The 22,407-nt window shown below is 35.7% G+C and overlaps 1 protein-coding gene across 1 annotated transcript in view; it reads left to right on the plus strand.

The window, feature by feature from the left end:
* LOC145679241 (cytosolic carboxypeptidase 1-like) overlaps window positions 1–22,407 on the plus strand; it is a 160,139-nt gene that overhangs the window by 108,028 nt on the left and 29,704 nt on the right. The window contains exon 3 of the mRNA XM_081749826.1: window positions 16,487–16,574. Within this exon, the coding sequence (XP_081605952.1) occupies window positions 16,487–16,574 (88 nt within the window). The remainder of the gene's footprint in view (window positions 1–16,486; window positions 16,575–22,407) is intronic.

Below are 22,407 nucleotides of genomic sequence, written 5' to 3' on the forward strand. Positions count from 1 at the left end.
ATGTAGCACATTCGACTGGGTGATTCGACTTAATTCATGTAGTCCTTCAATTGCCTCATTATGAAAAAATGAGATGAAATGTTTCAATTTTATGTCCCATGATTATGCTATGGAGGCTAAGGGAAACGGTGATGATAATGAACAAAATAGTGGAATGAAGAAAGTTGGAGGAAACGGAAGAACTCGAGAAAACTGTAGCTGTCGGTCACATAGCCCACTTGGCGCAAGCTGGGATCGAACTAGGAACCCTATGCACCAGAAGTGAGCACTTTACCACTGAGCCACCGCAGCCCTTCATGATGGTGGATAAATACCGGAAAATGTTAGTGATCCAATCGGTAGTAGAACCAGGGACTACACAGTACGAAATCACGTGCGCTAACAATTCGGCTAAGCAGAACTTTAATAAATTTAAAAAACTTGAGTATCATGTTTCATTTTCAGGGTTTTCACTCGCACCTACAGGCGGTACATTTTGATGCCTTTGATGCATATACTGACGAAAAAGAGCCCTCTCTCCCTCCAAAAAAAAAAAAAAAAAGAGTACAGTACATACTTCTTTAAATCTTGTGTAGGGGTTAAACGAAGCTTCTGGGAAGTTTTTTTTTAACATGATTGTACAATTGTTGTGATGTTATCGGGATCACAAATGGAATATACTACATGTTAGCAGACTCCATTGTTTATATCACTATACGAAGGAGATGGGCAGGCTTGAATAGGTCAGTTCCTTGCCTACGCGACTGAGCTACATTGTAGGTCTATGCATATAATTTGAATAAGATCGTTGAATAAAATACGCCAATTTCAGTATTAGTTCTCACACTTCTGCCTTCCCTAAAAGCTTAATTTTTTTTATTGTTTTGTTAAATGTAACATGAGACCAATTTTATCTTTCTTTTCTACTAAGATTTAACACTTTGTATGTAATTTATCTATCAGATTGCATATCTCCTCTCGCAACAACTCCTTCAACCAATAACACCATATAAACAGAACAGTGACTCCACAAAACAGACTCGTCGGATAGGTAATACTTACTGAGGTATTGTCATTTTTAAATATTTAGGAAAAATAATAGCAAGTCTTACAGCACTACAGAATGAACAATACTTTGCAAATATTCGTAGTTTATAGATTAGTAAAACAAAAAATTGCGTAGGGAATATAGAATTGCTTGATCAATGGTCAATGCCATTTTCTGTGAGGGAAAACGAAGACATATCTCGGCGTATCTTCAAGCGTTACAGATTGCTGAAGAAAAGTATTTTAGAGAAACTACGGAGAAAAAACAAGATGTTCTCGGTAATACTGTTTTATTGGCAAAAAAGAAGAGAAGAAGAACTTGTTCTGGCTGGTTCAGTAAAAGTCCGGAGCGGACGTTACCACGAACGGCCTTGAACTAGTCAGGTGAACAGCTGCAGATTTCTAATTCACGACGCTGGAGAAGAGAAGGATGGATGTAAACTATAAAACGCTCTAATAAGGAGCTATTATTTTATTTTATTTTTAGCGTTAAATAACTAAGGATTACTAAAGACCAGGAAGATAGATATACTTAAAATTAACAGGAAAACTATTACTGAACCTACCTTCTCTATATATAATACCAAAAGCAGCTTTCTGTGAACTGCTTTGAACTGGGAGTGTAATGACAAAGGCAAGACTACCAAACTTTGTATACCCACTAATTTCTATCATCCTCCTCCTCCCTCTCCTCTCATTCCATGGCAAATAAAATAATAGTAATAAAGACATGGAGTCATAGAGACATTCACCTTGGTATCTATTGAAACCACAAGTCGACTTGAGACGTCTAACGAAATTCATCATAAGTATATTTGATATTTGATGTACTAATGCGTAAATATAGGCAACAAAGTTGTAATTAATTGCTTTGCCAGAGTCAAGCAGACAAACAATAAAAACAGCAGTAGAGTGATTTGTTTGGAAGTTAGCATTCCTTGCAGCACCGAGGCTATATGACTCATGGATTCGTGAGATCCGAATCACATGAGCTCCCACTGGAAATCGAACTCGGGTTTTCCGCTCCAAAGGCGCGTACACTAGCTGCATAGTCACGATGGAGGGCTAGGCCAAAGATTTAAATTTGCATATTTCCCTTGTAATATTATTTCATTCACTTGCGTTTTGTAATAAATTTCCACATAAAACGTTTACTCTAAGTGTAGAATAGAGAGAAGGATTTTATTCTAGCAAATTTGTTAAGTTACTCAGTCTAATAAGATAATTTCTTCTCAAATATTATACTAACCATTTTCTTTCATCTTTTGGATGATGTACAAAAAGTAGCAAAACGTGAGATATAAGAAATCGGGGAAGTAAATAATGTTTATATGTAAATAAAAGAATAAAGAAAATAACCGAACTTCTGACCGTAGTTCTATTTCATTTGGAAATAAAATGTGGTTGCAAGTGGTATTTTGGCGGATTAAATTCAGTTTATTAGGCTTGTAAGTTGAATAATATTTTGAATAACTTTTTCTAATTATTTTCTAAAGTGCAATGTAAATTTTACTATATGGTAAACACATACTTGCTACACGTAGTAAAATCAAAGCTGAAATGAAACTAAAATGATTGTATACTTTTCCATAAACAACGTTTTTTCAAACATATTAATAGATATTTTAAAGTATTAAAGGCAAAACTATCCAACCTATAATTATTATTTCTGTTAGAAAGCCAAGTTTTAGTTAGATACGTAAATAGTAATGGTATTGTCCTATGCAGTTTTCTCTAACGTCATAGGCTATACTGTATTTCTAGGGGTTGCATACAGCGCATGAGAGATGATTCCACATATGAAAACAAACTGTTCCCTTCCTTATTACAGGCATCCAAAAGTGCGAAAGAAATGAGCTTTCGAGGCAAGCAATACCAATCAATTTGTAAAAATCCGGCAACAGGCGACCCACAAGGAAATAAGGGACTGTCGAAAGACTCAAAGACTATATTAGTGATGAGCAAACTAAGGCCCGCAGGCCAGATGCGGCCACTGAAATTTTATGTTCGACCCGCGACGTGACTGCTAATTTGACGAATGAAAAAATATAGTTACTTCGAAACAACTGTATTAGAAACATACTGATAGTTATTGAAACTCACTTCTAGGAATAAGTGGATCCGATTTGAACTAGATTTTGCGAAACTTGAATCATTAATTGGGCTTAGTATTACAAGAATTTTGTAATACTTATATATTAAAATGCTAGAAAAGTTCATGTTTGTGGCCAACCATTTCGACAATGAGATCCCGAAAACCACAAGTGCTAGAAACGTGTCGTTTTCGCTGGTCGATTCCAAATTTTGTGTAGATTTGTAAGTTCTCATTCATTTTTTTAAAAAAGTCTTTTTTTATATTCCACATTTTAGGCGTCGTTTTAGCCCCAGTAGTTTAATATTGCAACTAGGTTGATGGTTGATACCCTTGTGAAAGGCAACCAGTAGAGGAGCTACGTATAGCGGGTTGATGGACATTTCAGGCGCATTTTAATCTGAATGACAAAACCTATTAGTAATGTCACTTCAGATTTTGTAACAAGGGAAGGGCGGAGCAGATAGTTCACTGATATGAGTTCCACGTTTTTTATTAGCACTTTATTTAAAAAAAACTGTTTCTCAAACTTAGGGGGCAATTTACCCATACAAATGACGCTCCTGGTCTGAATACTTAAGCAGAGCTAAAAAAAAAAAAAATAAATAGCGTTGTTTTTAAGGCAGTTTTTTTTCAAAAACGGAAGAAAAGGAAGATGTTTTCGTGAACAGTTTGCACTGCAGCACTGTGAAATGTGATCTTCCATTTCACAAACATCTTGGGAAATGAAATTTTAGTGTAACGTTGCACGATTACGCTCTTTAGGCCAAAGGAGACGTATGATTAATGTAAGCGAACGATCATGAATTAAATATTTTGTGCTTCCACACTGGAAATCGAGTTGAGTTGAGTAGATTTTGAGTTTAACGTCCTTTTCAGCAGCGAGGCTATGTGAGACGGGACCTACTGATGGAATCCGAACCACATGAGCTCCTGCCGGGAACACCGGAAATCGAATCCTGTACCACGGCACTGGCTTGTCTCCAAACCAGTGAAAAGGGCTCGGACATATTTTGATAGAGGTGGTTTGCACCGTACACACTGTCTTTGAAATGTTCCCACAAAAAAAAAAAAAAAAAAAAATCACAGGGGATTAAATCTGGTAATCTTGATGACCAACGTAGAAACTATTGATCGTAGTAAGCAATGGTGTTACAGTGTCTCATTAAGGTAGTTTCTAACATTGCGATGAAAGTGACAAAGGGCTCCATCTCTCTAATAGCTGAAGTTTCTTTATGCTGATTCTTTATGAAATTTTGTACGAAACCAAGTCGAATACGCACAACAGACCGACTAACATGAAATTATAGAATGCAGAATTCGTTATGTGCACAACAGGCACCCATTTTGCAACTTGTCACTCTGCCACCTGTCGGAAGAATTTCAAGCTACTACGGCTGTGCCAAACAAAATATGAGGATGTGCTCGAAAGTATTTCAGTATAACTGTAATAGCTGATACAGTTTTAATTCTCATGGGACAATTCCTTATCGTTCAGATCATTTTGAAACCCGCTGTATTAAACGGGAAAGATCTCAGTCCATCACACTAATGCTAATAATATAAAGTCACCCTAATAAATGCCAATACCTGCGATGTCGCTTGCTACTTGGCGCTAATAGATATCACTACGTGCGCTATCGATGGCCTATATAACGAATTCCTTGAATAATTGCATAAATGTGGTGTGGACTTTGAGATGGTAGAAACAATTAGAGTTTTCAGTTATGCACGATTTTAACTTATAGTGTACAGCGAGCTAAAGGATCGGGCGGAACAACTCGTATCTGGTATACCCACCTTACTGAAAAAAAAAAAAAAAAAAACTACAAAGGAGAGATACGGACATATTGATTCATTTCTAGTCTCAATGAAACGTGAACAAATAATGTAATCCTGAACTCTTTACACATTGTATTCCAACGTATGTGTTGATAGGAACTACAGATCGAACGTGTTGGTATTCGAATATTTAGAGGAAACACGTTCCATGCTATGTGGAGAATTCATCATTACAGACATTCCGTTGTGCATAGATGTTTGAAACCTCGCCCGTTCATCCTCCCGAGATGCACAAAACGAGAGATATTTCAACTTATACACCAAATAGTTATATTGTAATTTCGATTGTGATTACCTGCTGCTTGTTCAAATTCAGTTTTTGTTCTTCGTATGATCATTTCAAAAAAGGGACCTTTTGCAGATGAGTTTTTAGAACTTTTAAAAAAGCAGTGGTGTCCCAGCTTTTATATAAACGACTGTGCATGCTGTTTCGTATGCTATCATCTTGCTAGTACTGTATATCGATATATGATTATTCTGTCTTAGAACATCAATTGACATATCCCAGTCTTGGCAAGCGACTGATGTGTTTCTGCTTAATATCTTCGTAGTTTCTTTCTGTATCTTCCTGTACAGTGGACAATATGTCTGTGGGTTTTCTCGACATTTTGCCATTTCCTCACACATTATTACGTCAATTCCTCTCGTAATCATCCACTTTCATTATTTGTTTGTTTCCATTACCCTAATTGGTGTATTGTGTAGATAGGTATATTAAAATTAAACAAATTTGTGACATTGTAATACGTTAATTCTTCATTAATTATTAACTTTTTTTTTTTTTTTTTTGAAAATAGTTGTTCCCTTCAAGCCCCCGGTTTTCTGTACGCTATAGGTTAAAATCATGATTAATTAATTTTCTAATTGATTGTATTTAACTTTTTAAGTACACTAATACTAATTATCAAATCTAAATATGGTCACTATGGGTTGGCGGTGAAGCTTGTTAAAGATCGCATTGACCTAAAGGTAAACGGTAACAACTGTATAGTTTTATACTGTGCTCCTGTTACCTACTTAATAAATTATATTGTGCTTGGCATAGAATAACTTAAATACTTGCGTATTTTCAATTATTACAACCTTATTTACATTTAACGGGACCCTTGTATTAATAATATACAGCAAAGCATATTCATGTTCAGCATCATCACTATCCATTTTAAAATAAAAGCAAGCAGGCCGACTTCGAACTTCACTATTGTTCGAAAATTGTAACTATTAGGAATTAGCGTCACTCTCAGACTGAGATGTTTTTGTATTATAAATAGATAGTTATAGTCCAAGATTAAAGGACATTCGTAACTCGGGGAAAAATTAATGCAGTAACTTAGTAGTAACAACAAAGACATTAAATAAAATACAATTATCCGTGTTGAAAGGTGAGTACAAATTTTAGGTAAGAGACTACTGCTTTGCCTCAATAATTTTGATGTTAATGTGAGTACGTCTGTACATTTTATTGAGAATAAACAAGGTATTGATACAACATAGTGTATATCAATATGATGTAATAAAACTACAAGTCTACTATATATATAAATGAGTAAGATATAGTGAATCCAATGTCTTCTTCTTTTAAGCCTTTCTCTCAGCTGAGATCGGCCTTTCGGATCGGCGTTCTGCATTAGTTTCTATCTTTGTCATATCCACTGCGACACCACACTTCACCATATCGTTCTTATCACAACCTCCTCAATTACATTTTTTTTTTTTTCGTTCAGTTCTATATCATCCACTCGGTAAGCTGTTTATTCCGAATGTCTTCTGTATACATGTCCAAATTATCGAAGTCTACTTTTTTTTTTTTTTTTTTTTTTTGTAACTTTTCTACTGTTGATCTTACCCTTACCTCGTCGGATCATTTCATTCTTGTCCTTCCGCGTAAGGTCCTTTCATATAGGCTGATGAAACTTGCAAAAGAATGATGCTAAAATAATATTGGTGGAATGCTAAGTAGGAAGAAGCGGAAGTGTCTCAAGAGTTCACACCCACGTAGTATTTGTCCTCAGCAATTTCCATGTGAAGAGCTGTATGTCCTCACTCGAGTTATTATTAAATAATCTCAGCATTACTTCTTATTCTAGTCTTGCTTTGAAAATTAATGGAGCACCTATAATTATGTAAATGTATTAATACACACATTCTGTATATCTAAATATGTATTAATACACAGGGGTGGGCCAAACTATTTCAAGTTAAACTGATAATTACCTGGGTTTGTGATAGACATTACGTAAATGGAAACTTTTTTTTTTCGTGTAATTAGAAAGGGTGATAATGTGTCTTAGGACCATATATTCTTCCAGTTTCAGGGAGCACGTTGGCTCAGTGGCAGAGCGCTCACTTCTGTTGGTTGGGTCCCTAGTTCGATCCCAGGCCAAGCAATTTGTGGTGAATAACATAGTGTCCGTGGGTTTCTCAGCGTTCTCCCGTTTCCTCGTACATACTCATTCTATCAACTCCTTTTATAATCATTCACTTTTATCGATCATCCATAACTTTTCATTCTTTCAGATTAATTTCTTAAAGAAGGTTTTTGGATTCTGGATCTTTATTTCAAATCTTCGTTCTTTGTGAAATTGTCCTTGTCTTTTTATTTAGTTTAATTTCCCTTCTTAACTATACAGAACGTATCTACAATTTAGCTTGTGATCTGAATCACAATAGCTCTGACTACGAATAGAACTAGGCTCTGTTACAAGAAGGTTGGAACACTAACCATTTAACTACGAATGAGTTCAGAGTTCTCCTTCGGTTGATGCGTTAAAACAAAAAGAAAATCCAGACGGTACTTTTAAAACATATTCCTTGTACTTAATTCTTTAGTAGAAATTTATCTTAATATCTTGGACTTTTGATTTATTAGTGCCCTGGTCAGTGGTCGAAGTGAGACGGTATGCGGTGGTATGCCATACCGCATTTGGTTGTTCAGTGACCAAGACATACCGCCTCTGGTTTTTCAGTGATTAAATAATAAATCCATTTTTATACACAGTAATTGACGAATAGCCTTGCATGTAAAAATATTTTATTTTTGTCTATGTAAAGATAATTTATAAGTTGACAACACAGACATTTGTATTTTTTTCTTACCTTTTGTTTGAAAAATGAGGTGTCTTCAAAGAAATTCATGTAGTTTATATTTTGATGTGCCATATTGAATTTTCTTTCTTATGTATGTGTGTCGTCTCGCCTTAATGCATATAAATGTCGAGTTTTGAGCATGGGGAATTTAGGGGTTATCTGCTGTGCTGGTCGGCTCTTCCGGGTGTTTGGATTACCCGTCAGTCGAGTGAGGGGTCCAGGAGTTTTCCCGCAAGAAATTGTTAATAGAAAAACTCGATTTTTGAGCATTTTCGTGTATAATTCTCTATAATACAACATAAGGGGATGTTTTTTTTTAGAAAGTTGTTGGCAGGGTATAAAAGTCTCCATGCCCCCCCCCCCCCCCGTCGTAACTACAGAGAAGCTCTCCAATGATTTCCTGTCATTATGCAAATAGAAATTACATCTTTTAGGCAACATCTCCTCATTGCATTTCAACATTTAGATAGCCGGTAAGTCGAGTCAAAATCGTAATTAAACATACCGCCTCTGCTTTTTCTCCACTTTGAACACTGGCTCTGGTGTCAAAATAAGCCAAGGTACTTGCCTTTTTAAGATTAATATAATCCTTTGTGACACACCAGTACCGTTTTGCTTCATTATTATGACGTGAAAGGAAACTGGTAGGAATATGTTTTAAAAAAAATAAAATTAAGATGGTAGAAGGTTGTCATGCGTGAGATTGTTATCCATGTGTGGAGTGCATTGTGTTTTCCTCTATGGAATTCTTAATCTTGAGTCATCGGAGAGTCTAAACATGCACCAGACATAACATTTTTAACATAATAATGAGCTTGCTTCCTCTCGCGGTAGTGGGTTGAATATTATTAGTAAAATGGCTGGAGGAATTCGTCGGAAATAGACACGCCTTGTGAATCTTCCCGGAAGTGACTAATATTTGTACAGCAAGGATGGTGCATCGTTAAGATAGCTGAATAATACAGAGGGTGAGATGAGTAAGAGAATAATCATCATTAATTTGATCATTTTTACAAATAATTGTACGTTCTTTTAATATGTAAACAAAACCTGTTAATCTATTTTGCTTCATTAAGTAAATATAAATACTGGTATATGCATTATTTCCATAATGTATACGGATAATAATAATGTATTTAAAAGCATGGTTAAATAAAAAATAAGTTTCGGTGGTATTTAATTAGTAATAGTATTATTAACTCCTATATTCGGAACAAGCTGAAATTATCAAGCTGAAGAAAAGACAACATTGCGGTGTTTTGTGGTGTTGAGAATGAGAACCGTCCATCGAAAGTAACGATCTTCCTTACGCTCTGCCAGTGGCGTATTTAGTGGGGTTTCCGGGCTTACCCCCCCCCCGAAATCTTATTTACTATAGTAAAGTATGTATATGAAATATCTTGCAGAATTTTCACATTTTCAGGCAAAGTCCCCCCGAAAGTTAGCAACCCCCCAAACAAAATCGTAAATACGCCACTGCGCTCTGCGAATCATTTCTGTTTTTCTTACAAATGAGTCTACGTTATAAAGCATGCATGTGACAATTTCGGCAAATAGGTCATTCAATATCTACTATAGGTGCCCTGCGTTTTAGAAATGACCGACTTATTTTCTAAGTGCAGAAATTTCATCGCCTTGTCCTTGACCAATTTAAACTCCTGAAGAATGTAAGTAGTAGCAACCTCAAAGGAAACACAATATGTATATTCCATAAAAAAACTGGATCAAAAAGAAACGAAAATTTCCCTGAAACTTTTTTTAAAATGCACTCCCTAGTGATTCAAACCTTGAACAAAGCATACGCCGTGTTTCGTGACAATGAGGTAATTTTTAGAAAAGTTGCAACAAAACTTTTAAGATGAGATGAATTCACCACCTTGCCTCTAATTTCAACTCGAATAATTTTTTTAAAGTAATTTTTAGATCTTACAAGGTACATTCGCGAAGTGTCCCCTCGGAATTCGTATAAAATTGATTCAAATGCAAACTTTTCCGCGCCCCAATTCGTATTGTACTAATTTTAGCCAGCCCATACGGGTAATTTGCATATTTATGGGCCTTCATATATCCGGAATTAAATCATACTACTATAACGCTAGAACACAAATTTTTTTTTTTTTTTTTTTTTTTTTTATAGGTGTAACTGGACATGAATGTAAAACAAATTGAATCAAGTACAGCTTCTCTGACACATGTTACCGGCCGCCACCTTGGAACCGCCATATTGGATTCAACTTTTGGTTTTCCAAATAGAAGTAGATGCAAGTGATAAATCAAATTCATGTATAATTTTCTCAGAAATTCATTGGTGTAGTGAGTTTTACCGTAGCTTGTACCATTTGCAAGGTATTGCATGTTAAATGTCAGGCACTTCACGAATATCGAACCAAATAGAAAGTTGTGCAGGGCCCCGTGTGTATATGTAATCTTTTAGGTGATTTATCATTGACGACATATTCTCTAAACGTACATACATACAGACACACATCCGTCAATACGGAAATGGTAGGTCTTTATCCAAATATGGTCGTATGTAAATTTACATTAGGCATTTTGACCATTACACAATACTTCTTTGTTGTAGTATAACATGGATGTAATAACAATCACTTACAGAAATGTACTAAGATTATGATACCAATGTTGTAAAGAATTTGTTCATACCTATATATATTTTTCCAGTTAGAAATTATTTTGATTTGTCAACATCAAAAACGTAAGTGTAACTGATATTACTCTGCAATGTCTATTCGCGAAGTGTCTGAAGGGATTTAACATACAATACCTTCCAAACGGTACAAGCTACGGTAAAATTCACCACACCAGTGAAATTCCGAGAAAATTGTACATGAATTTGATGTATCTCTTGTACCTATTCTCATTTGAAGAACCAAAAGTTGAATCCAAGATGGCGGCCGGAGTGGGTCAAAGAAGCAGTACTTGGTTCAATTTGTTTTGTATATACTCACATTCATGGCTACTTATATCTAAAGAAAGTAAAAATAATTTTGTGTCCGAGCATTATAGAAGTGTATGATTGAATTCCGGTTATATGAAGGTCCATAAATATGCAGATTACCCGTATGAGCCGCTAAAATTAGTACAATACACATTGGGGTGCGGAGAACTTTGCATTTTAATCACTTTTACAAGAATCCCGAGGAGACACTTGTTAGAGAAAACATGAGTGTGTTTCATTATTATTATTATTATTATTATTATTATTATTATTATTATTATTATTATTATTTTACGAAATTTATTGTGGTATATATTCTAAAATGGAGTAAATTCACGTCCTTATTCTTGGCAAATTTCAATCTAGCAGTGGGAATGATGGAGGAACCTCGAGAATTTTTTTTATAATTCCCCCTCCTCCTTCTCCCCTAAGTTTTACCGTCAAAGTGAATAGCTAAAAACACTACCAAGTCAGAACTGCATCTATGTCAAAAATTTGATTGAGATCGGTCGGGTGGTTCAAGATATTAAGGGTCACAAACATAGTCACTTTCAATTTGGATCTGAAGTTTTTTGTTCACAGACACCGCTATTAATATGTATAGTTACATGAGATGATATTTCCAACTACCGTACTATCATCACGCTAGCCTGTTTTCGCGTTAACGCTCACAATGAAACTTTCCCTGCTTTGCATGCTGCTACGCAGGGTGCACCATGGTGGCTGCGAAGTTAGATTTGTAGGACTTTCCTGATTCGTAGTAAAACGGAGGTATCATTTTTAGCAGCGTCTTCGTTTACACACACACACACACACACACACACACACACACACACACACACTATATATATATATATATATATATATATATATATATATATATATATATATATATATATATATATATATATAGTTTGAAGCGTTTATATGGATCATATGAAACATTTTTACTATCCTTATATACAAGTATGCCAGCATCCATTTGGGGTGGATAGTTGATTGCTGTTTAACGTTCCTTTTCAGCACCGAGACTATGTGAGACGGGACCTACTGTTTAAAACGGGACTCGAACTACAACTCGGGCTTGTATGCGACGCATGTACCCCAATCGGAAATCGAACTCGGAACGACGCGTATTAGCCACTCTATGTCCACTTCATTCGTCTTTACTACTCACGACTAAAAGGTTTATTCAGATTTTTTTTTTTTTTTTTTTTTTTTTTTTTTTTTTTTTTACAAATTTTGTTTCACTCGTAGTTCTTTTATTTTATTTCCATTTTTATCCACACAGCCTGTTATTTCTCACTTTTACACTTCGGAAAAAGTTAGAAATGCTTTAAAATATAGATAAAATTATTGGATTGAGTGTACTGTATTTACTAAGTAATTGCAGTGCAAATGTAAGTAAGAAGCTCCAGTGCAAGATATGTGTTATAATCCGTCGATTCGTCTTTATTTTATTTATTTTTAAGGAAAACTAAAGAATATATCGAATTTACGGCTTCATACTGCTTTAGTATATGGAAAGTACAATGAAATATTGTGGTCACTATATTCGGGTTATGGTTTATAGACGGCGTAATTTGACATTCCATTTATTACGACGTCTTAACCTGCCCTATCACAGGTCACAATTATTCTGTGTTCCCTGAATTGACTCTATCTTTTGTTGAAATTTACAGAGATTTATATATATAAGATGTGGACTGTTGAAAGCAAATTTCTATCTAGGTTTTCCCAAGGATTACTCACAACTCAGTGGCCATTGTACCACGTTGTCGAGTCAAGTGTAAATAATATAGCGTGTATCTGGTTAGTTGTGCATCTAAATGTGGATGGTTTTTCCACTGTTGAAGTACGTGAATGTTTTTGAAAGATATACGTTAAAAATTGTCTTTACTCGTGGTGTTGACATTGCTTGCTGCATTGTACATTATCTCTTGTCGTTATTCCCTGAATAAAATAGTTGCCATCTGATATAGCTAGAAAAGAAAAATGCTTTAATATAAGAGTGTACTGACACTAATTTAACAAAGAACTGGCATCGGTGAACACAATGGGAACCGGTCAAAACCCCCACAGCCAAAACACCCACACTCAAGAAATGTCAAAACGCCCACACGAACGGTCATAACCCCCACAGCCAAAACCCCCACACTCAAGAAATGTCAAAACGCCCACACGATCGGTCATAACCCCCACACAAATGGACAAATCTCCCAAATACAAGAACAGTCATAACCCCCACACTGGTAATCGGTCATAACCTCCAACGGTCATAACTCCTACACAAATGGACAAAACTCCCAAACATAGCAACGGTCACAATCCCCACATAAATGGACAAACCCCCCACACAAATGGACAAAACACCCACATGCAGAAATTGTCACAACTGCCACACAAATGGACAAAACCCCCACACAATCGGTCAAATCTCCCACACTCTGAAATGATCCTGGTTGTATGTCTTGCCCTTGTACTTTTTAATAACATTTTTTATTCCACTTAAACTGATGTTGCAACTATTCTTCTTGCACTGTTTTGTAATGACAGAAACACTAAAGTGGGCGTCGTAAAGAGCCGCAACAAAGACGTGCAATCACGATAATTTCAGAGTGTGGGGGATTTGTCCGATTGTGTGGGGGTTTTGTCCATTTGTGTGGCAGTTGTGACAATTTCTGCATGTGGGAGTTTTGTCCATTTGTGTGGGGGGTTTGTCCATTTATGTGGGGATTGTGACCGTTGCTATGTGTGGGAGTTTTGTCCATTTGTGTAGGAGTTTTGACCGATTTTGTGGGCGTTTTGACATTTCTTGAGTGTGGGGGTTTTGGCTGTGGGGGTTTTGACCTAGACCCAACACAATAATACAAGGCTTGATAAAAATAGTGTCATCATTACCATAGTGATTTCATTGGTAGAGTAAACATCAATTACGTTGTTTCAGTGCAATCATCTGCTATGTCTACGACTTTCTCCCGCATTTGTGGGAGGCATCGTGCACCTTCAGCATCTCATATTCATCCATGTTTTCGCAGAACCACTTTATGTTGAATTCTAGTGTTGTAATGGTTCCTGCGAAGCGGTTCGTTCATTTTGACGAAGATACCGTAACTTATCTGTAGAATACAGCGGTCGTTTAACTACCTCCCATCGCCAGTCATGCAAGAGATCTTGCATAGCATCATTGGATGCCGCGTGCCACAACGAACATCACCTTTACATTACCATTCTGCACTGGTAGCATGCAGTGCATACATAGAAGTTCGTCAAAGGTGAGGTGAGAGAGAACTTCATATGATTTCAGGTGTTGTATACATATCTTATTATAGTAAATGCTTATTTATACATAATATCTTGCTCAAGGGGAGGTTAAAACCCCGAAACCTCCTTGCGTACCCACTGGTCTTACCCATTGGGTTGCCTCTTCAAGTGTGGTCTGCGGGCTCAGGTATTGTCCATAGTGACGATCTGTCCAAGAATATTTTTCTCTCTCCACCATTACAGCAAGTCCTATACATAGGGATGCTAGTTTTGCATAATCATATCCACCACGCTTCAGTTCTGCAAACCTAAGAATGTTGTGCAGGATGTGGAGCGCTGTTTTGTTACATACGCCTACATCCATGACTATTGTACGCGCAGTCCACCGGCGATCCTCCTTCATCAGGGAAGAAAGGAAATTAATTTTGTGGGTATCAGTTTACGATTGTTCTGAACAGCGTCCAGGCTTTCTCAAAAAACTTTTATCAATTGCACCACTATTCGCTTTTCATATTGATTTTGTTGATTTCATATTGAAATCATAAATGTTTAGACAGTGAAATAGAGAAATCATGCCTTGCCTAATACCTCAAAACAGTAAGCATAAAATTTCCCGATATATGAGTAGTACAGTGGCCAGCTAGACTGCATACCGCTTCCTATACTTTTTTTTTTAAAACAAATTATTATGGAACTGACCGATTAATTAGGTTACAGTGTTCATGGTGTGCTGAGAACTAATTTTCTATACTACCCAAAAACTTATTCAGTTTTTTAAATTCGTTCTGTAGTTGTTATTGATAAAAGACAGCACAGCAATGAAAAAAGCGATTTTATCAGCACGTAGCTTAACATACAAAGCATACAAAATATACGAAGGCGATCCAATCGAGAGTTAAGAACAGTAACGTAACTCTTTTTTTTTTTTTTTTTTTTTTCTAATGGAATGAAGAGTACAGAAGCTAAGAACAATGAATACTATTATTGCGTTTCACTCAAATCTAAAAGCTAATCTTAGTGCAGAAATATTATAGAGAACTTGAAACAAGCGAATTTCGTTTCACATTATGAATCTATGGTAGATTTCTAAGCAATAGGGATCTAATATCGAACCCGTTCCCATCTATCACTTCCGATTTTAATAGAGAAATAAAGTCAAAAATGGAACTTATTCTTGTGGTACCAAGTCCACATCAAAAAACAAAAAGAAACTGTTTTTGCTACCTACTACCATTATTTCAATGTGGCGAGCACTGTTAAAATAGGAAATTGTAATGTTCATCATTTCTGGTTTGAATAGATGGCTATTTAAAATTCCTATTCCTAGAACGTGGAATCAATATCATAAAGCCATTTCTGTCAGTGCTTTACTCGCTTTGCTTTATGGAGATCAATATTGAAACTGGAATTGGCAGCGTATTTTTTCCACTTGTGGTTTTTGTAGGGAGATAAGAGTAAAGATAGAATATTCTTGGGACTCTGAATCAATTCCAAAACACGGTTTCTCGCTATATACTACCATTTTTGTTCTGTTGTGATTAACGTTGAAGCTTAAAGTGGTTGATATCTATCACTTTTGTTTTGAATAGAGGGTTAAAGGAAGATATGGAAACAATTCTTGGATTGCTGATTTCATTCCAGAAATTCGCTTCTTACTATCTCGTACCGTTTTTGCTCTAATAAATGTCCAAAGACGGATGAACAGATCCGTTCTATAAGAGAGTTAGAGTTTTTGTGTCTTTATACAATACCGAGATTATCAAAGACGAGTCCTACTCTTAGCTAGAGCTCCGTACTATGACCGGGTAGGCGTCATTTAAGATTAGCCTTTACAGTATATGTCATTGAATTACAAGAGAAAGTTGAATTACAAGACCACGCCGTCGACTTCACCCCGCTCTATTAGACTTACAATACTTATTCATACCTTAGTTTGAAAGTATAATAATACTTTAGAAGAATATGTGAGAATATGAAAATAATAATAATAATAATAATAATAATAATAATAATAATAATAATAATAATAATAATAATAATAATAATAAAGAGAGAAAAGAACTCTCGCGAGTACTGTCTTTCTCACCATAAACCCTACACCTGATGGAATTTACTATCAAGCTTATGACATGTGTGTTCGTGAAATACAGTGCTTGTCACTGAGCCAATATATAAGGTATTAAGAATTATTTATCGTAGATTTTTTTCTTTTCTAGTCATCGATGTGGGCTTACTGATGAAGATCTAAATCGCCGATGGAGCCGACCTAATGCTGTTCTTCATCCTGTCATCTATCATACAAAGGTAAATAAATGTCAGTTGTGTCGTACAAAACATGTACACTCATGTCCAAAATTATTGTCGCATGTCTATAAATATGTTGTTCTAGGAATATAATTTGATAACGAATTCGCCCGATTTCTTATAATGTTAGTACGTGTATAATCGGCAAAGATATGTATGTGGCAAATTTCATGTCAAAAGAGCAGTAAATAAGAACAATAAAACGAAAATAAAATTTTCTTGTCCACTTATCAACATTTTATTTTATTAATTCTAATTTTCGTATTTACAATTCTCTTCCTATGAAATTTACCACAAATATACATTTCCCGATTATACACATAGTATCAGTATTAAAAGTACCCTGCAAAATCATTATTAAATTATATTCTTACAAGAAGACAGTTATAGATATGCGACAGTAATTTTGGACATGAGTGTATATAGTAATTTTATTTATTTATAATAGGTTCCGGATGCAGCACTAAGCCATTTTACACTGAAACATGTTAACATTTTGATAGCATAACTATTGAATAACAATTTGAGCTCAAGATGGTACAGCACAACAGCAACATTATAAAAATAGTTTATTTATAGAGGATCTGAATGAATATTCATTTGAAAAAACGTCTACAGTTTCTGGCAACTGATTATAAGTACTGACAATTCGATTTAGAAGAGACCTATGAACAATATATACCCTCGCCGCTCGAGTGTAAAAGAGATCACTTGACCGTGTTGTTCTAGCGGGTACGCGAAAATTGATCTGATTTAATAACTGTTCACATGATATATGGCCATTTACAATTTTATGCAGAAGTATTAGATCAGAAATTCTGTTTCTTACTAGGGGAGGTTTGATATTGAGGGAATTTAGAACGTCATTTTTTGGAAGTGTTAGGAGGTGAGGTACTCGATAGGTTAAAACAATGGCTAAAAAGAAATTAATTACAGAATTTATTTTTTAAACATGAGTAGGCAAGCCATAGACCAAATAGGAGAACACTACTCAATAGTGGGAGCAACATATGACTTATAGAACAAACTTAAGGAATTAGGATTTTTTATGTCAGTGAAGCGATATAGGAGTCCCAGTTTTCTCATAGCAGTACAAGATATGTTGCTTACATGATCTGCGAAAGTAAGCTTACACTCAATGATAACACCAAGGTCTCTGAAAGAGGAAACAGGATTAATGTTCTTATGACCAATTTTGTAAATGTGGTTTATAGGTTCCTTTTTTAGAAAAATCGTAAGAGAAGCACATTTTTCGGTTTAAGATAAGTTTCCAAGAGTTACACCAGTTGAGAAGGATTGAAGCATCATACTGAAGAGCAAGAGCGTCGTACTCTGATTGAATTTGTCTGTAGAGTTTGCAGTCATCAGCGAATAGAAGAATATTGGTAAAGCTAGTGTATAATTCTCAATTGTAAGCAGTCAAAGTACTATTTCAGTATTAGCGTGTGCCATAATGAGTCACACCTTCCAGAGTAATGATTTTTGGTTCCCAACGTGCTTTCGAACTGAACGTAGGATCAGATATAAATCCTGTTTTCAGTCTTACATCTCTGAGGTATGCAGACGGTTTGAAATAGATGACACTAGCAGTCTTCCTCGCAAAAGCTGTAATAGGACACATAGGGTATTATTTCATGGACAATTTTATTCATGGACTTGGTCTAGGTCAACATAATATGCATAATACCCGCAATAATAGCAATCTTGACTACATTCTTTCTAACTTAGAACCTCGTTGTGTTGTCCCATGCAGAAATCTTTTTCCCTCGGATCACGATTCCTTGGATGTTTCTTTCGATTTCCTCCCCTCCACTACTACAAACCAGCCCCTCAAAAGTAGGTCACAACTTCTATGGAAGAAAGCCCCCTGGGGTGACATCTGCCGGGCTATTGAACTGTTTCCTTGGTGTTTGTTAGAGGTAGGAACTGTTGACGACGCTGTGGACTTATTTACATCCGTTGTCCACTCAGCCATAAAGGACTTTGTGCCGGTGAAAGCATCAAAATCGAACAGGTTTCCGGTCTGGTACGACAATGAACTTCGTGACCTTCTTAAAAACAAAAAGCTTGCCTGGACTCTATGGAAATCACATCCGAGTGACTACACATATAAAAACTTTGCTAGAATTAGAAGTCTTGCCAAGAAGGTACAGCGACGTAAATATTTTGAATACATGGACTCAATTGGTGATTTTACTGTTAGTAACCCTAAAGTCTTTTGGTCTGTAATTAAATCTAGAACAAAATCTCCGGGCATACCGGCAACAATTCAAGATGAAAATACTGAAGCGAGTGATGATCAAAGACCAGACCTCTTCAATAACTACTTCTGCAAAACATTTACTTCCCTTCCCTCTACAACCCATCTCCCCCCTCTCCACACCATCTGTTCGGACACCTTATCCATTCTCTCTACCACCCCGGGCGAAGTTCTGGCTCTCTTGCTATCGTTATCTCCACATAGATCACTTGGACCTGATAAAATTAGTCCTCTCTTTCTCAACAAAACTGCTTCAGTTATTGCGGTTCCTCTATCTATCTTATTCAATAGATGCTTCAAGGAAGGGTATTATCCCACCAGTTGGAAACTGGCTCACGTGACCCCAATATATAAATCAGGACTTAAAGATCATGTATCCTCCTATAGGCCAATATCTCTTCTTTCTGTAATATCAATTATCTGTGAAAAAATAATTAAAGACAGGCTACTTAAATTCACCTCACCTTACATCCATAGTTCTCAGCACGGCTTTCTACCGAATAGCTCAAGTCTCTCAAACTTAAGTACTCTTCTTTCCTGTGCAGTCAAATGTATGACTAACAATACTCAATTAGATGTTATCTACTTTGATCTCTCGAAGGCCTTTAATTCTGTCAGTCACATTCATCTTCTTCATAAACTCTCCAATAGATTTAATGTACATGGCAAATTTCTCTCTCTAATCACAAGCTACTTGAAGGACCGTAAACAGAGAGTTGTTCTTTCAGGGGCGACTTCTAACCCCCAACCCGTGATCTCAGGGGTGCCTCAGGGGAGTGTACTTGGGCCTCTACTGTTTGTCCTGTATATGGATGATCTCTACACGCACTTATCAGCTCAACCTAGTGGCCTTCTGCTTTTTGCTGACGATTGTAAGTTATACAGAGAAATATCGTGTCTCCATGACACAATTGCTCTACAGGAAGACATAAATTACCTTACAGGCTGGTGTGAAATGTGGCACTTGAAACTCAACAGTAAGAAATGTGACAGTATTACTATTACTTTGAAAAAGTCTCCTGTTCCCTCCACATACCATATCAACGATTCCCCTATCACACATTCTGCTAGTCATAACGATCTTGGTGTCATCTTTGATTCAAAACTCACCTTCTCTGACCACATCTCCTCAATACTAAAGAATTCAATGCGCATGTTGGGACTTCTTTATCGATTCACCGAACTACGCACTGTTTCTTCATTAGCAACTTTTTATAAGACTTTAATAGCGCCCAAGATCGAATACTGCTCTCCCATATGGGCCATGGCAGCACCTACACATCTCTCCAGACTTGATTCTGTTCTCAATTTCTTCATTGCTATAGTCCGTTTTCGTGTTCCTGCACTTCGAATATTATCTAAGAAGGAGCTCTTGCGACATCTTAATATTCAGACTCCTGAAGTACGCAGAATTATCTCTGACCTGAAATATCTACATAAAATAGTTAATGGAACTTTAAGATCGGAAATATTACTTCAGGAACTATCCTTACGTGTCCCTTCCCGCATCACTCGGAATACCCACCTATTCCATCTTGCCCGTCCTAGGTTGGCTGTTATACAGAGGTCTCTTTTTTATAGAATACCAAACAGTTATAATCAAGTAACAACTGATGTGGACATTTTTTCGAGCTACCCAGTGTTTGAAAGAGCAATCAAACGAGCTTTGACGGAATAGTTTTACTTTTACACTCTTTTTTTCTATGTTGTTGTTATTGTTGTCTTGTTTTTTTTTTTCTTTCTTTTGTTAGCATGTCCCTGTGTAAAATGGCAAAGTTATGCTGTATCTGGGAATTTGTTCAATAAATAAATAAATAAATATTAATACTTCAAAATTGTTTTTATGTAAGCACTCAAATGGTAACGGGAATTCGATGCAACATTTCATGACCAATTGTCATTTTCCCTTTTCCATGTTCCTTAAGAAATAATGCTGCTTGTAGAAGTACATATTTTCGTCAGTTTTCTCCATCGTAGAGAAAATGTTAGTATTTCTTGAATCACTGCTGTCAAAAACCACTCGTTGGTCTTTGATATAAGACATTCAAAACATCATTGTTTTCTTCTACACATTAATGATAATGAAAATACAGATATTCTTTATATCTTTAACTTTGATCGAAAGTATTTAAAAGATATATAAGGTAGTTCCATGAATGTTAGAAATATATTATCTGTAAGTTCATAGTCCTGTCCGTAAATCCATTATCTTGTAATCTGTTCAGGATATACATTAAACAGCAGTGTTAATAGTGATGCATACAGTTGCTTTAAAATTTCCAAAGGATGTCAAATGTTTGCAGTCAATTACATCAAGTAATAAACAAAATAATAACTTTGAGCAACATACGATGTCTGTACTCTTTTATCTTCACTAGCTGTGTGTATTGCATACTGTAACCTTTAATGAGGTATCGTACGGTGACTCAATTAATAGATTTTAGGATCATTATTTTTTTATTACTTAGTGATACGTTGTTCATTTTAAAGAATCAAGATCCTTAGGCTATTCAAAGTGCCATGTCAACATTCGTCTGACCCAAGTAACTATAAAGTAGTCAATCAAATGGTTGCCCTCTCAATCATATTTCAGTTACTCATTATAGAACTTCATTGAGGAAAGAAATATTAACTATTAGTCGGTATTGCTTTAGTCTTTACATTAGTATTATTTTATAAGCTGCATTATGTGGCAGTTCTAATAATTAAATTCTAAAATGTTGGACCATAAATATTAGATTTATGTCTAAAATAAATACATTCAGAGCATAAATTAGACTTTAAACTCCTCATCCCCTCAAAATAATCACATAGGTGATTGCAGTACATACTTCCCCTCCTCCTTGATGAATTAACTTTCGTATGGGAAATAAACTAAAGTTTCAAAGACTGCAATAGTATATCAGTCAGTAGTCTACATATTTCGGTGAACCCCCATATGATGGATGGAAATAATTCGAAAAACCTCTAGGAAAATATACGTCATATAAGATATTATAAAAATCTAACAATTTTTACGAAAATCATCATAGAAATTTATTTTGTTACCACTTGCATATAAGTAAACTTTGAGGTTGGAGTTTATTTTATCCCTTTACTTTATTTTATAAGCTTCAAACAAAGCACACGTCAAGTTTCATGAAAATTGGATTAATTTTACAAAAGTTGAAAATTCATTGCAAATGCAAAGAGTGGACAAGTGCGGAAGAGTCAGGAGTCGATATTTGATCTAGGAAAAAAAAAATCTGATGATTCATCCCGTTTGCTCATTTACAAAAGTTATTATTGAACAGGCCAGGCTGGCGACAAAGCTGGAAAACATCGAAAAGCCAGGAAATTTCAATCTGCTAAGAGTGATGCTTTATAAACATTTAAAATAAAAATTCTAAGATGATTTCGGATATGGTTGTTATTTTTTTTTTTTCTCCTACCAATTTCAAACTTAGAAGTTTACGTGTTTTTCGCTAGTGATATGTAACGAAGTTATGCTATGTAGTTGTGCACATTATTTTTTTGCTTACAGTTGTGCAGTGAAATATCATATTGGTGAATTATCAATGACATTCGGCTGGA

The sequence above is a fragment of the Thermobia domestica genome, chromosome 2, assembly GCF_964235325.1.
Source record: "Thermobia domestica chromosome 2, izTheDome1.hap1.1, whole genome shotgun sequence".
Taxonomy (NCBI): Eukaryota; Metazoa; Arthropoda; class Insecta; order Zygentoma; family Lepismatidae; genus Thermobia; species Thermobia domestica.